This window comes from Branchiostoma floridae, chromosome 2 (genome assembly GCF_000003815.2).
Source record: "Branchiostoma floridae strain S238N-H82 chromosome 2, Bfl_VNyyK, whole genome shotgun sequence".
NCBI classification, from domain to species: domain Eukaryota; kingdom Metazoa; phylum Chordata; class Leptocardii; order Amphioxiformes; family Branchiostomatidae; genus Branchiostoma; species Branchiostoma floridae.
This window is the reverse complement of record NC_049980.1, coordinates 12,334,255-12,348,732: the sequence shown is the minus strand read 5'-3', so window position 1 is coordinate 12,348,732 and position 14,478 is coordinate 12,334,255. Positions and strand designations below refer to the sequence as shown.

The window sequence follows — 14,478 nt, the reverse complement described above, 5'->3', positions numbered from 1 at the left end:
GGATGAAGTGGACTCGACCTAAACTTAGCATAGGCTAATTGACATGACGCATGGACTAATGAATGTCAAAAACTCTCGATCGGTCGCCTTGACTTACCGACACCCCACCTTATTTATGAAAATGAAAAATAGAGATATTGTTTTGTGTGTGACTGTGTGTGTGTGTGCTTGTGTGTGTGTGTGTGTGTGTGTGTGTGTGTGTGTGTGCTTGTGTGTGTGTGTGTGTCTGTGTCTGTGTGTGTGTGTGATTGTGTGTGTGTGTGTGTCTGTGTGTGTGTGTGTGTGAGTGTGTGTGTGTGTGTGTGTGTGTGTGATTGTGTGTGTGTGTGTGTCTGTGTGTGTGTGTCTGTGAGTGTGTGTGTGTGTGTGTGTGTGTGTGTGTGTGTGTGTGTGTGTGTGTGTTTGTGTTTGTGTTTGTGTTTACAGATCCGAATTTGTGCAAGACGCTGTGCTTGCTCTGGAACTGCAGGGGCGTTTTTGTCAAAAACTTTCAAGGAGAATAACGGGACTAAGGAACTAAGTTTAAGTATTCCAGTATCTTGTACTTGATTAAATTAAAATTATGGCAATCATTAATCAATTTGGATATTTGATGAGAAATATCATATACTTTTAGTTTGAGGCAGGTGGAAGATTAGAAGATAACGGTTATGCAAATAAATTCCTAATTTACATAATTAATGTAAAGTTAGCTAAAGGCATACATAGCCTATGTAAGTTAGCTAAAGCCATACATAACCAAGCGTAGATTATGCAGATGCAAAAGTCATTTGCGTAATGGAGACATGAAGTCTCCGAATTCTTGTTATTTCCGTGACAAATGGAGATATTGTTTTGGGTGTGTCATTGCCGAATGGAATTTTCCTACGTCCTTCGCCATGAACAGAACAACATATTTCACGGTTACCTACAACATTGAAGAACATTCTCATTGGACTCAATAAGATTACACAACGTGAAAACTTGTGTGACGCACGAAACTACGTGACGCCTCGATGTAGACGTGCTTCCTCTCTTTTCGAGAGTTTACATCCGCTAAATAACACTTCAGAATATTCGCACAAGTACTACCGTGGGTTTGCTGGGTCCCGGTTCCGCAGTTCAAGTTACTGTCGGTCATGTCAAGGTGCGCGTGTATGCAGTTTCAAGGTCGGTCATGTCTTTTCGCTATGCAAACCATCAAATGCATATGTATCCAACAAGAATGTTTCTTTTTAACTTCCTTGTATCCAACAACACGACACATCTTCGCGTACGATATGTGAATATATATATATGACTGGTTTATTTCGAAATTCAACAAATTGACAATGACATTGCAGCCACACGGCTGAATTGCGACTTGTCATTACAAACCGTTAACATCAAAGTGGTTAAAATCGAGGCAATAACATAGTTCTTAAAAGGCATTTCAGACCGACAAATTAAAACAGTATTGGGATAAAATGAAGTGTCATTACCAAAACATTTAAGATAGAATTTACTTAACACAGTAATATCAGTATATAGCTATTCAAAATACATAATGCTATTTGGTACAAAAACACTGAGGTGACAATTACTCGTTCAAAAGGCGGACCATGAAGGGTACAGCGCTGTTGCGATAGCGTTCAGTTCTACAGCGAGTAGTGTTCAGTTTGTGGGATGATCTTGTCAGTCTGCCACTGATCTCACCTCTGGCTGGTGGCAGTAAGTGCAAGAAATGTTCAGACTGGCTGAGAGAGTAAGCAAAGTTTTTGATCAGGTCAAGAATCACAGGATGTGTGTTCGCGTGGACGCGTGTCTGTGTAATCTGTGTGTGTGTGTGTCTGTGTAATCTGTGCGTGTGTGTGTGTGTGTGTGTGTGTGTGTGTGTGTGTGTGTGTGTGTGTGTGTGTGTGTGTGTGTTTCCGGATTTTTGTAGGTAGTCAGCATAGCTCAAGAACCTCGTGATGAATTAAGATCGATATTTGGCATGTGGGTAGGTGTTGAGAAGACGAAGATCAAGGTCGATTTAGGGACCCCCTGGTATGTGACCTTGATACTGCAGCAGAGCTTCCGGTTTTTATCTTTTGACTTTGACATGCTATGGTCTTAATATTTGGTGGCAGATGAGGTGTATATTTGGGCCCTCTAGTCCCTAGTAGCTTGATCTGGGGGCGTTTTTTTTTAATTCCAAGGAGAACAGCGGAACAGAGGAATTACCGTTTTCTATGGTATTAAGTATGTATCTTAATAGGCAGAGATGCACATAAATGAAGTGCACATTCTGCAAATTAGGAATTAATTTGGATATTTGATTAGGAATGTCTATATTTACAGTGTTTTAAATTTCCATCATAGGACTCATGGTCTAATAGTAGAAATTGGACGAATAGAGTCAATAGTACGCTACATGTAGGGGATTCGGCCGGCCGGAGGACTTATTTCCTCACCACGGAGCCAGGTAGATGCTTGTAGTTTGTGGTAGGTGGAAGATAAGCAGATACCAATTATGCAAATGCGTCCCTAATTTGCATGATTAATAATTGTGTGTACAAAACATAAATACATGTGAATACATAACCAAAGGTAGATCATGCAGATGTGAACGTCATTTTCATAATCAGAATATTTCATGGAGACAGTCGCATTTTCGTCCCAAGACGCTCTGCTATGGCTGGTTAACCTACAATTTACCCATGTATTTGTCTTCGTAACAACATCGTCATCTCACCATTACCTATGGCGTCTATGATCTCGAGATCTATGATCTGTTTAATATATATGTTTCATCTATCTGTATGTACTGTTGCTGCATCTCACTGAATCTACCACATATGGAGCAAGATAGTTTCGGATTTAAGTTCCATCGTGTATGTAGGTACATCATGCTGTGTGTGACCGGGGCTTGAAAAGGAGACTGAAGAGTAGAAAAACAAAGAAGTGGTGATGTGAGGAAAGAGCAAAGGAATATTTCAAATCAACACATTACTTTTCTTCACCAATCTGGTTCAATTTGTTACAGACGGTTCACTCCGTACTACTTTAAATGCTGCCCCCAGTCTTTTTGTTGTACATCACTTGAGATATGATTCGTTTGAAGTGTGCAGGTTTATTGAACATCGAGCTCTTCTATCAAACAGGGGATAAGAGTCCCACATACACATATCGCCCAAAGTGGAACTACTGCAGATACTTCACTAATGGGGGCATGCGCATGCTTCTAGGATATTTTTGACTCGAGTTCCTACAGTAGACCTACTGCTTACGTCAATAGGTCACTCTTAGCGGTATGTCCTCAACAGACATAAGCACATTGTGTGATGGTTGTTGCAGAGAGGGTCACCTTGAGATGTGACTTAAGTTCTGCTCGTTACTTATCCATGTACTACTATTAACATCTCTTCAGTTTACAGTAACTGTTTTCTAGTTACAGTATGGCAGGTTGAGTGAAAGTTCCACTTGTAAGCCAAAGTGATTTTGAAACGTAAGAGTTTAGACACCTTCTATGGATATCAAATTCTACCTACATACATGTAGTACTGTGGGTGACTCTTGTAAAACAGCTTAGTCTAGCAGCATTCTTGCAATAGGATAGCAATACGTTTCGTGGTACGGAAAAGAAAGCTCTGGTCGTTACCAGACAGTACAAAAGAACAGCTATTCAAATCTACCTCCGAGAAAGAGTTTTGCCACAGACACAGGTATTGTTTCTGGTCGTGTATTCGCGACTATAATTGAAGATAATTTTATTGGATTTGTGTGAATTTTGGTATGTGGGTAATTCCTAAGGTCTCAAAGAAACATGATACGTTTGGGCCCCGGTCCAAGCAGTATTTTTATTTACTTCAGCTTTGAAGTTGGACACCTCCATCCTGAAAGTAGTGCGGTATAGTCCATAGACAGTTGTTCTGCCTGGCGAGCGAGGTCAATGACCTCAATTCGGGACATACGAGTTGGTTGGAACTTGTTCAGTATCAACTGTTAAAGCACATTGAAGGGCTAAGACTACGGCATTAAGAAAGTCACAATATTTCTTGCGCACTTTTGCAGGAGGGCTGAAGTCATAGTTTAGCACTGTTCATTGAGCCAGCTTCTTCAGCCTGTTCTCAATTTGGAACTCCAGTTCCTTCAGTTTATCATCGAGAGGCCCAGGCGAAGAGAAGTCGACGTAGTACTTTCCAGAAATCAGCATGCCTAACCAGTTGTCAGGATAGTACGTCGTCATCTTCAATGGTACGATTTCCCTTTTCTGGTCACTGGCAAAGTTGGCTTCTGTACACAAAGGGAGACAAACAAAATAATAGTTATATGTATGTTCAACTTCAACAGCATCAAAATCAGAGGCTCCGGCTGATTCTAAAATGCATTCTCCTGAATGTGACACAGGGACTTTAGACATGCCGTAGATCATCAAGGTTGAAATTTGAACAGATTCATGTATATTTATAGCTTGAGACGTTTTTCTTCATTAAACGTACTAGGGAGAATAGGAGGAGTGACAATCACAAGAATTGTTTAAATCTCAATCAGTTCATTTCATTCACAACACAAATAAGACTAGAGTTCGGCGACTTCATACCTCCATGAAAATTTAGAGCTTTTGTAAATTTCATGCAATTGACTAATGCATTAACATAATTTATGCGTGGTGTTGTTCATCATTGACTAACGTACACATGTCACAAGTATAAAATTCCAATCATTAGACATAAAGTGGCTTTGCAATTTTTACATAAATTATGCAAATAAGTTCCTCATTACCATATTTGGTATCTGCTTATATTCCATCTATCATAATTAATAAGTGTTACATTTATTGAAGTCCAGTTATTGCTAATAATGGTATTATACAATTTCCTCATTAATTATACAAATAAGGTCCTCATTTGCATAACATGTATATCATTATGAACACCTTTGCCTAAGCTACCTGCAACCCTAAAATGATGCCAATCCGTCAATCCTTTCTGCAGTTATCGTCTTTGGAATGTCTTGACAAAAACGCCCCTGCAGTTCCGAAAGTACATGTTAGGGGGCTGAAATCTGCCCCACTTTGTCATGACACTGCAAGCTATCTACCACCCAAATGTCAAGACTATATTATGTCCGGGACAAGAGATACCTTGAAAAAACTGCTATGATAGAATATTCTCATTAATTATGCAAATGTCCTCCTATTTTGCATAATTAGTATCTTATCTTGTACAACATTGTCTAAGGTACCTACATACCAAAAATCATGGAAATCCATTGTTCCCTTCTTGAGTTATCCTCTTCAGAAGTTTTTGACAAAAATGCCCCTGCTATCCCAAACTTAGTCGGTAGGGGGCCAAAACTTATGTCACTTATTTCTGAGCACAAGAGCTATCTAACACTTAAAAATCGTGACCATAGCGTGTTCAAAACACGAGATAGCAAAACCGGAAGTTGCGCTGCAGTACCAAGGAAAGCCGCTAGGGGGCCCAAAATCTAATCACTTCCAGCTTTTATCGCACCCCACCAACACACCAAGTATGAAACTAATCCATTCAGCCGTTCTTGAGTTATCTTGTTGACAGACAGACAGACAGACAGACAGACAGACACACAAACGCTGGGTAAAATATAACCTCCATGACATTTCATGGAGGTAAAAATGTGCCAGAATGCACTTGTTATTATTACGTTTTTAAGCTACTACCCCATACCTACTCGTCATGTTGATTTTGATGAAGTAAAATACATGAAAAGGATACCTCTTTTGCAGTTGTCGCTGATGACGTAATCCTCAGAAAAGGCGATGATGACGATGGCAGATGACCTGACTCCGCGGGCCATGGACTCCAGCATGGTCCCGCCCATCTCGTCCTTGTCTAACCACACCTGCACCAACATTTCAGCGAGAGAACATAAAGAAAGCGGACATTGCTTCTGACTAACTTGAACTTCCCTAACAATTTCTTGATAGAACGTATCGACATTTTCTAAATGCATCTGCGAAAAGGAAGTAGTTTTGCCTTGTGTGTGAACATAATAACATTATCAGGGCTGGCATGACACTATGTGAAACATAATGAAGAACAGACAGCTAAGAAGGGTGGCTAAAACTGGTTGCCAGATCTTCTGTGGTACCCCAACTGTCCAATAGATCAGATAAGAACGTAATAGCCTACTGATAATGTCGGTTCAAAGTTCAAACTATTAAACCATTCATATCAATACACTTGTTGCAGTAGTCTTTACTGGGGTACTTTTCGTCCTCCGGTTTGTGTCAGGTTATGCCAGACGAAGTGAGGCTATTGACACAATCCGACGTTCTCCGCAAGTATTAACCGGTGCCCTCATCCCCCACACTCAACCTATCGCTGAAGGGCATATTGGCTTTTATGCACGAAATCTCGATGTGCGCGTGGGATAAACTAAATCATTGTGTCTTTCTAGCTGCCCTATTCTGAGATCGGCTGCCTCTTCTGCTGACTTAGCCTCATTCGTCTGTGCGCGACAAATATCTCTGTAACATGTTCAGCAATCATCGGACTTAGGTCCCAACCACTACCGATGTAATGCTAGGGTCACATTTCCTCCCGGAGCCAGGGCGGGCTGGTTGCGGAAAAGATAAAGAAAAGCAAATAGATATGCTTTTGAATAACTTTAGGTACAATTTGTGTGTTTTGTTGTCTTTTATATCACATTTTTCGTTCCCCAAATATATGTCCGACAGCTAGGGCCCCTGGTTGGAAATGTAACCTTAGCATTACCAACGTTGATGCCGGGTTGGGTGTGGCCTGCATCCATCCTATTCTAGCGCTGACAGTGCTCTCTTCTGCGTGATCGCATTTATAGTCCACCTCATGGATAAACTCCCAACCCGACAGATGAGCTCACGAGCTACCCCTAACTATGGACGTTGGTAGGCCATAGTCAACTATATGTGACTGGGGCTCAGAATATGCCTGTACCAAGACTTGCGGACATTGTTGACTTACCCTGTAGCCGACTTTGTTGAGATGTTCTTTGACCTTGATGATGACTTCCTGCTGCGCCCAGGAGTAGCTGATCATGATGTGATAGGTGAAACCGTCCGGGAGGGGTTTGAGGCGGGAATCTCTCAGGTCATGCAGTTCTGGGGTTGAAATAATTTTTGAAATTAAAAACATGATTGTCATACCTAGATAAGTAGAATTAAAACACAATATCTTAATTTCGAAATATTTTCAGGCTTGACTTAAGCCTAAGAAAATATGTGTTTCCGGTATGCAGTAGTCCGTTGACAGAGCGTCAAATATAGAACGACAAAGTTTGCAAGAAAGTATACAAGACTTGTTGATTGTAAATTTTATGTACTTTTTGTTAGCGGTCGACACAAACGTCTATTAAAGGCCGGCAAGCTTTTGCTAGGGCTCCATGTTGGGTAACCGAAAACATATCTTTTTTTCCCAGACCAAAGGTATAGTATGAGGCTGAAGTGGCAGAAGTTGTCTGAAGTTAACCATCATAAACAAGGTCATCGCGATCTCGCATTAGACGTGACGTCAGGTAAAGCCTACGTGTAAGAGTTGGTCATCGTGATCTGGAATTAGATGTGACGTAAGATCATGAAAGCCTACGTGTAAGAGATGACTGGTTCGAGGTTACTGTAAGTTAAGTGACGTGTCTTTTGGCGTACGTGTTGAGTGATGTATTTGATACATGTTGACCTCAGGATGGGACAGCAGCGTTACTTAGTATATACCATAAATCTTCAAACGTTTGCGGTGGCTTTATTTTTTGTCGCCAGACCTCCAACCGCCAGCGCAAAATCATGACACTGCGATAAAGCTTTCAGTATGCCACAGTACTGTCTCAACCACGAAATTCAGCAGTTCCACTCCCATCATGAAAGCTCAATCCCGCGAAAATATTCAAATTCACAGAATTAGGATTCTCGTATGCACAATGTGACGAGACAGTTATATGGAACGTACGTATTTCAGTTTCGGACAGCTTTTGCCATTTCAGCATGATACATGTAATAGACATAGATATGGGCTTCATTTCACCAGATTCAAGGTTTTAACTCGGATTACAGCAGAGTCTGTTGGCTTTCATTGCAAACTTAATCAAGATTTTGGTCTTCGAAGTTCTGTTTTATAAGATAGAATTTAAGCTACATGTGTCTGTCTTGCTCGTGTTTCAAGTTGTAGATTTACATATGATAGGATATTTTTCATCTAAAAGTGCCAACATACTCAGATCGTTGTCGTGATCCTCCATAGATTCCCCTTCCGGTGGGTTCCTGTCTCCTGTGACAAGAAATAACAGCTGTATGATAGTTACAACTATAGCTCAGCAGATCTAGAGTTCCGTCCTACCGCTTTTGTTGTCTCGGCGAAACTGGGGGCATTGTATTTGGTGTATCTGTCTGTTTGTGTGTCCACACATTTCAACATGCTAAGCACGTCGGGGACACGGACAGCAAGTTAGGTCAAAGGTCCAATAAAGGTCCAAGAATATGTTATCAAAGGTCATGTAATTTCCTTTGTTCACTAAAGTTCTGCAACTTTGTATTTACATGTCTGTTGACATCTGGTGCCAGGGGGAAATTCCAAACTAATGAATAATTTTTTTTTTTAATTGTGATTTTTTCACGGAGGTATGAGACCTTTCATTTCTTACTTTCTGTGGATCTATATAACATGCACCTATCTGAACTAGTCTATAGGCTACACATCATAACGGATCGCCATTCCATATATACCCACCTATATCGTACTCCAGTAAGTATTGTCCTTCAGTTGTGCCGTTGGGCGTCCCCACTACAAACACATATCGTCTTTCTGCGTCGTCCCCGTTAGGAACCCTAGCCTTTCCCTTCCACGTGGTACCTCCGTCTCTCGACTTCAGCGGAACTTTTTTGTAACCATCCTCAGAGAAAGGCAAAAGCACCGCCAAGCGGTTGATGTGTGGTACTGCAAGTTTGAATTTGACTAAAGCGCCTTTGGAGAGCGTCCTCGCTTTAGGTCTGTACAGGACACACTCCCGCGTCCATGCCTTGTACGTTTTTGGGTAGTCTGCATTTCCCTCAACAGGTGGCATGTTTTCAGTGGGAGCAACTTCTGATGAAACTTGGTCAGAATATTTGTCCTTCTGTAGCCTTCTTCGTGCAGACCGACTTTTCCCCGGCGATGCCACTGGCTCGTCCGACCAGGTGATTGAGGACGGTCGGGTTGGTTTTGTCGGCTCTTGGGAACTTGTCGAGGTGCGGTTTTTCTTTTTCCTTTGATAAGTTCTCTGGTGGGACTCAGCGTCACTTTTAAAAGGCGAACAGTCCTTGGCTACCTTTCCACACACTATAGTATACCTACAGACTGGCAACAAAGTGTCACTCTTTTCATCTTGTAGCCAGACCTTCAATTTGTATCGTCCGAGAAATGGCGGTCGGACAATAATGGCCACCTGGCCATCTACAGAAGTCCTCAGCTGTTTCACATGTTTGCTGAGGTCGAATCTACTTTGAACTGTGATTCTGTCCGAGCTTTGTAGGCAGCATTTAACTGGCTTAGTAGTTCCGAGCTTTAGAACAGCTATGCCGTCATTTGTACTTACATCACCTGAATGGTTCTCTATCGCATCTTTTTCAAGGCCAAAAAAGTGTGGGAAACAATTGACGTGACCTTGGAACTGTTCCAACGTGATGTTGACCTCTAGCAACTGATGAGACTTGTTATCCGGAAAGTGGGCAGTGGCAAAATGGGTTGGTTGGGACAAAAAGTAAAATGGCGGAATTCGAATTTGCTCGAAGTCTAGTTCAAGTCCGCAGTCGACCAATCCGCGCCTTCCGTTTATGGTTACCTCGTTCCACGATGACTTGGATGCACCCCCAGTCACAGATGCTTCTTCAGACGTGTCCGCAATGGACTTGCAAAGTCCGCTCACAATCTTACACTTCAAGTGAGCAGTCCTAAAGTATGATTGGAAAAGAATAAACCAAGAATAAATCAACGACATACAAAGCATGAATATTTTCAACATGCGCTGTCATTATGAGAGAAAAAAAAGAAAGAAAGAAATAGAAAGAAAGAAAGAAAGAAAGAAAGAGAGAGAGAGAGAGAGAGAAGATTATTGAATTATTTATAATGAACGGCAGAAAAGGCTGATTGCAGTTTTATACAATAATAGCTTAGCATCAAAAGGTAAAAAGGTTCAGAAAGTTCAAAAAAATTAAGCCAGTTATTGAGCCAGACTCTAGCCTGACATATACATGTATGAAGAATTGGACTGGAGAGGACTCATGTTTCTCTACTAAGAATCGAACAACTTGTTTACCTGCACAATTTCTTGTACAGCTCTGCGTGTGATCTCGTCCTGTTCTGAACCGCCCTCAGAAACCCCCATGGGGAGTCCTCGGACTGGGGTTTGTGTGTTTGCTCGTGACGACGACATTCCAGTTGAATCCAGTGGAACAGGACCCAGAACCTCTCCACATCGCTAGTGGTCTGGCCCGTCAAGTAGTCCACCAACCCTTCAAACGTGCTGAAGAATGGAGCCTGGAAGCGAAAAAAGGAATAGTTCAACAAGTTTACAATAAAGAGATCGGTGTCAAGTATATTGCACCGTTTATAAACGCCGCTGAGATCATGTCGGAAAAACGCCCGCCATTCGTGTTTGTCACTTAGATGTCACATATATTCATATCATATGGTTAGAATAGTTTCCTTTATCATCGGTCGACCGAAATCCAGGCTAGTCTTGGCAGGAAAAAAAATCGGGGGTCTTATCAATTTAGTGAGCCAATATTCAAAATCTATTATACCTGCCAAATCTGTTTCGTCAGAGAGAAAGAGATAGACTCTGCAGCTGATAGGATTGGATACCGCGGGGCTATCCGTTCAGAAGTTCTATACGATATACAAGTAGTTGGATCCTTAAGTCATTAGGCATTAGCTGGTGTCTTCGTAGCAATGTGATATCGATGAATACTAGTATTACAATCACACACACCCTCCTCCAACAATGGTCAACAATGAGTAATGGATTTTTATTCATGACAATGAAGGTATCAGGCACCCTTCCTTGCAATATTGTTCGTTACAAAGGGGGCACTGACAGCATCTAATAGGGAATACAATGTCGTCTATGCATTTACCACGTTTTTGATACAATAGCACTTGTTAGCCCAAAAATGGTACCCTGTATTCAGCATACTGCCGTTAAAGAGCATTTTACGAAATCGTGGTGTATGGTATTAATAAATCAACAAAGCAAGGATCGCACCGCATGCCATCACAGGATATGACATTATGAAAAAAGAGCTGGACTAGGGCCACTGAATTATGTATTATTTTCGTGCAATCAAAGGGTAAAGGGCTCGTTTCACCCCACCCCCACTTTGTCTGGTTTCTTCGCACGAGACTTAACCTTGTATTCAAGATTGAAACAAGACAAGCAGATCATGTAGATATGTGTATATATGAGACATTATCCACCGAGTAATGTTATAGGGTTGCATGGCAACAATTAATTTTAGCATTGTTCAAAATTAGGTTAGCCTGTGCACAACACAGACATGTCGGCTAGCTGCACGTAGTCTCTGACAAGAGCACCACAGGTACAGTATTAGAACTTTAGCACACAGAGCTCGAGGTGGGGAGCAAACATGACTCAGTAGAACTTAAGCAAACAACAGTTAACAAAGAACTAGTAACCTAGTAGGGGCATTAGTCTAGTACTAAGCTGCAAGGCACTATGTCACAATTCTTGTCCCTGGCCTGTATTTCAAAATATATTTGATAGAAATACACTGCAGGTCGTATTTTGTAATTGACTCGTAACTGGTCTTTACTGGAGCTATTTTAAACCATTCAACCAATAACGTACTTCCTATCCACATAAGGAAGGTAACTCATGCTTACAACACAAAGGGCTGAGAAGGAGACGAAAATGTCATTAAGTCCGCTAAATTATTCATGTTGCCTGTGATAGTTCTCGGTTGCCTTTCCTTCTATTCATTTTCCAAACATAATATTATTATTGTTTCTTCACGTATATGGCGCAGTATAAATGTGAAAACTAAATCGTATATTTCCACGTAGCGCACATGTGCACACATCTGTCGTGTGTCATCACGCCCTCCTCACCTGTTCGTTCCACCTGGCCAGGTGCTGAAGTCTCTCCTGTGACACCTGAAACTGCTCTGCCCACGTTGCCTGTTCGGACGGTCTATTGTCACACACGGGACATCCCACCACAGGTCCTGAGATGGGCAGCTCACCCCCCGTGCTGCACACTAGCCCCATGGTTAATTTCTACCACAACAGTTGTGACTTCGCCTAGTGCCTGTGTCATGAGCGAGCACTTGTAAGCTCTTTAACCTAAGCACCGGGCCCTCACGTATGCACGTCTATTGTTCGCCAAATCTCTTTACACGTAGGGACGTTTCATTGTCCCGTTTGGGTTGCGAATCGATATATAATGATTCGGATTTCTTTCACATTGTGTTCATTAAAAGATCTATTTATAATGTTGTCTCATGTGACAGAATCCCCCGTGAGGTTTTGTTGATGTTATGTATACTCGCTGTTGGAAATGAAAACATTATTGTTAAGGGCCCCAAACTTGTACCACACGTATACGGGACGGCCCCTTTTGTAACCATGATGACGTGCTTAGGAACGAAAGTTAAAGGTACACCGCGAAATAACCAAACATGCGCTGTATATATAATGTTTAGGACTCGGGTTTAAAGTCCCCTAGGTTACGACTCCAGGGCCTAGGAAAATCGATAAATGTGTTTCCGAATGTGCCTGATCCTGAATAGGGTCGGTAGGTAGGGGTTATCTTTTTAAAACTGAAATGTATCACTGTTGTGTTTTTTTCAACATCAAACAGATACATTGTACAAACTATCTGTATATATAATATATCAGATGTTTGACACATTGTTTCATCAATTGCTTAAGACTTAGTCTATTAACAGACAGAGAAACACAGGACGTCTGTAAGAAAACTTGCAAGACTTGAATTCTGATTTGTCTTCATCACTCAGAGGCAAAAAAAGATTTACGTCAATTGCCTGCCGCCAACCCCCCCAAAAAAGGCCGGCAGGGTTTTTGCTAGTGTCGTTCAGGTAGCTGGAAACGCAACATTTTTTCAGACGTCCACCTTCACTGTGGAGACCTAGATCCTTGGGAACAAAGGATTGTTGATCTGAGAATAGTTGATCTTCATTAATCTACTAGGAGAATTTTGGCCCTTTAGCTTCCAGCTGATCATACGGTCAATGTTCCATTTTCTTTAAATTTCCACTAGAGGCTGCAGACATATATACATGTTGTGACGGTAAATGAAGATGCATGTCGAGATCTTCGTCTTGGCGTGACCAGAAACGTTTTTCTTGTAACGACCTGAATGCCTCTTGAACTGTTTTTGACAGACAACTTCTGTAAACAGCAAAGGTCCTCAGTGCCCTGTGCTGACGGATATCGGGCGGTCTAGACAGTGATGATCCCCATAGTTACATGAGCCTCGTTTCTCATGAACTACCTCTTTGGAAACTCAGGGTTTAATCTTGTCATCATAGCCTGTGTGATCGTGCGATGTGCAATTCTAGTAATGTTCTTCATTTTTGACTGACGAAAGACAGGTGAAGATGTCTAAAGCGTCTGTCCGTTTTGAAAACTAATCAAGTTGCTTAAATACTTTTTGTAATTATTATAACTATATAATATAAGAGATATAGCTATAGCTTGAAACTTTGTGTGATTATGTCAGAAATAGTTATTAACCAAGAAGTGCCTACTTGAATTGTGTATGCATTCCATGATTGAAGGATTAATAAGATTTTTGCGTTTTCCTTCTATACATATACCACTCTCATAGATAAGTAATAATTTTCTTTCATTGTTTGGCATGTTTTGTCATTTCAGTAGCGACCCTATGAATCTATTTTCTCACTACCGTAGTTGCGTCTTAGGTAAAAAGGTGCTGGCATTTGAAACAGGGTAGTAGACGGTTGTTTTTATTTCCTTCCAGTTGTTTTGACTTGGAAGAAAGACAAGTTTATGTACGATATTTCTCAGCCTGATGACGTTGAATGAACGGACATGTTTCCTAGGATGAATTGCGGTATGATGCTCATGCGTGATGCGTATATCGTCCTGTGATCTACCAGTCACAGAATTGCGGTATGATGCCGCATGCGTGATGCGTATATCGACCTGTGATCTACAGTGGCGATGACATCAGGATATTGTTGATCTTCTCTTTCCACGTCTGTGCAAAAAAAAAGGATAAGTCTGGTTATAACTAAGTCATAGTGGTTATACTCGTCACAAGGCGATTTCATGTGCACGTTGTCAAATTAATATGTTGGGACGTTCTATGAACTTTACCCCTGGTAGCAGTTTTGCTATGGAGCAACAAGTGCTTGGGTATCACCATTCATGTTCTTTCTGACATACAAGAAACTGTTACTGTATAATGAAGAATGTATTGTTGACTCTGATATTATCGAAGATATTTAGGAGTGGAATTATCAAAAAACAACATGGTCACCTT

General features: G+C 41.3%; 2 protein-coding genes across 2 annotated transcripts in view; both read right to left on the bottom strand.

Annotated features, from left to right (window-relative positions):
* Positions 1 to 3,783: 3,783 nt before the first annotated feature.
* LOC118410346 lies at positions 3,784 to 12,360 on the bottom strand. The gene is made up of 7 exons (XM_035812008.1): positions 12,060 to 12,360; positions 10,249 to 10,469; positions 8,685 to 9,883; positions 8,172 to 8,225; positions 6,930 to 7,066; positions 5,700 to 5,826; positions 3,784 to 4,236 (listed from the first exon to the last, which is right to left on the bottom strand). Exons 1-7 carry the CDS (start codon positions 12,216 to 12,218, stop codon positions 4,043 to 4,045), a joined length of 2,091 nt encoding a protein of 696 aa, XP_035667901.1. The 5' UTR covers positions 12,219 to 12,360; the 3' UTR covers positions 3,784 to 4,042.
* A 496-nt stretch (positions 12,361 to 12,856) lies between these two features.
* Positions 12,857 to 14,478, bottom strand: part of LOC118403372 — a 4,191-nt gene continuing 2,569 nt past the window's right edge. The window contains exon 4 of the mRNA XM_035802086.1: positions 12,857 to 14,193. Coding sequence (XP_035657979.1) covers positions 14,163 to 14,193 — 31 coding nt within the window. The 3' untranslated portion in view covers positions 12,857 to 14,162. The remainder of the gene's footprint in view (positions 14,194 to 14,478) is intronic.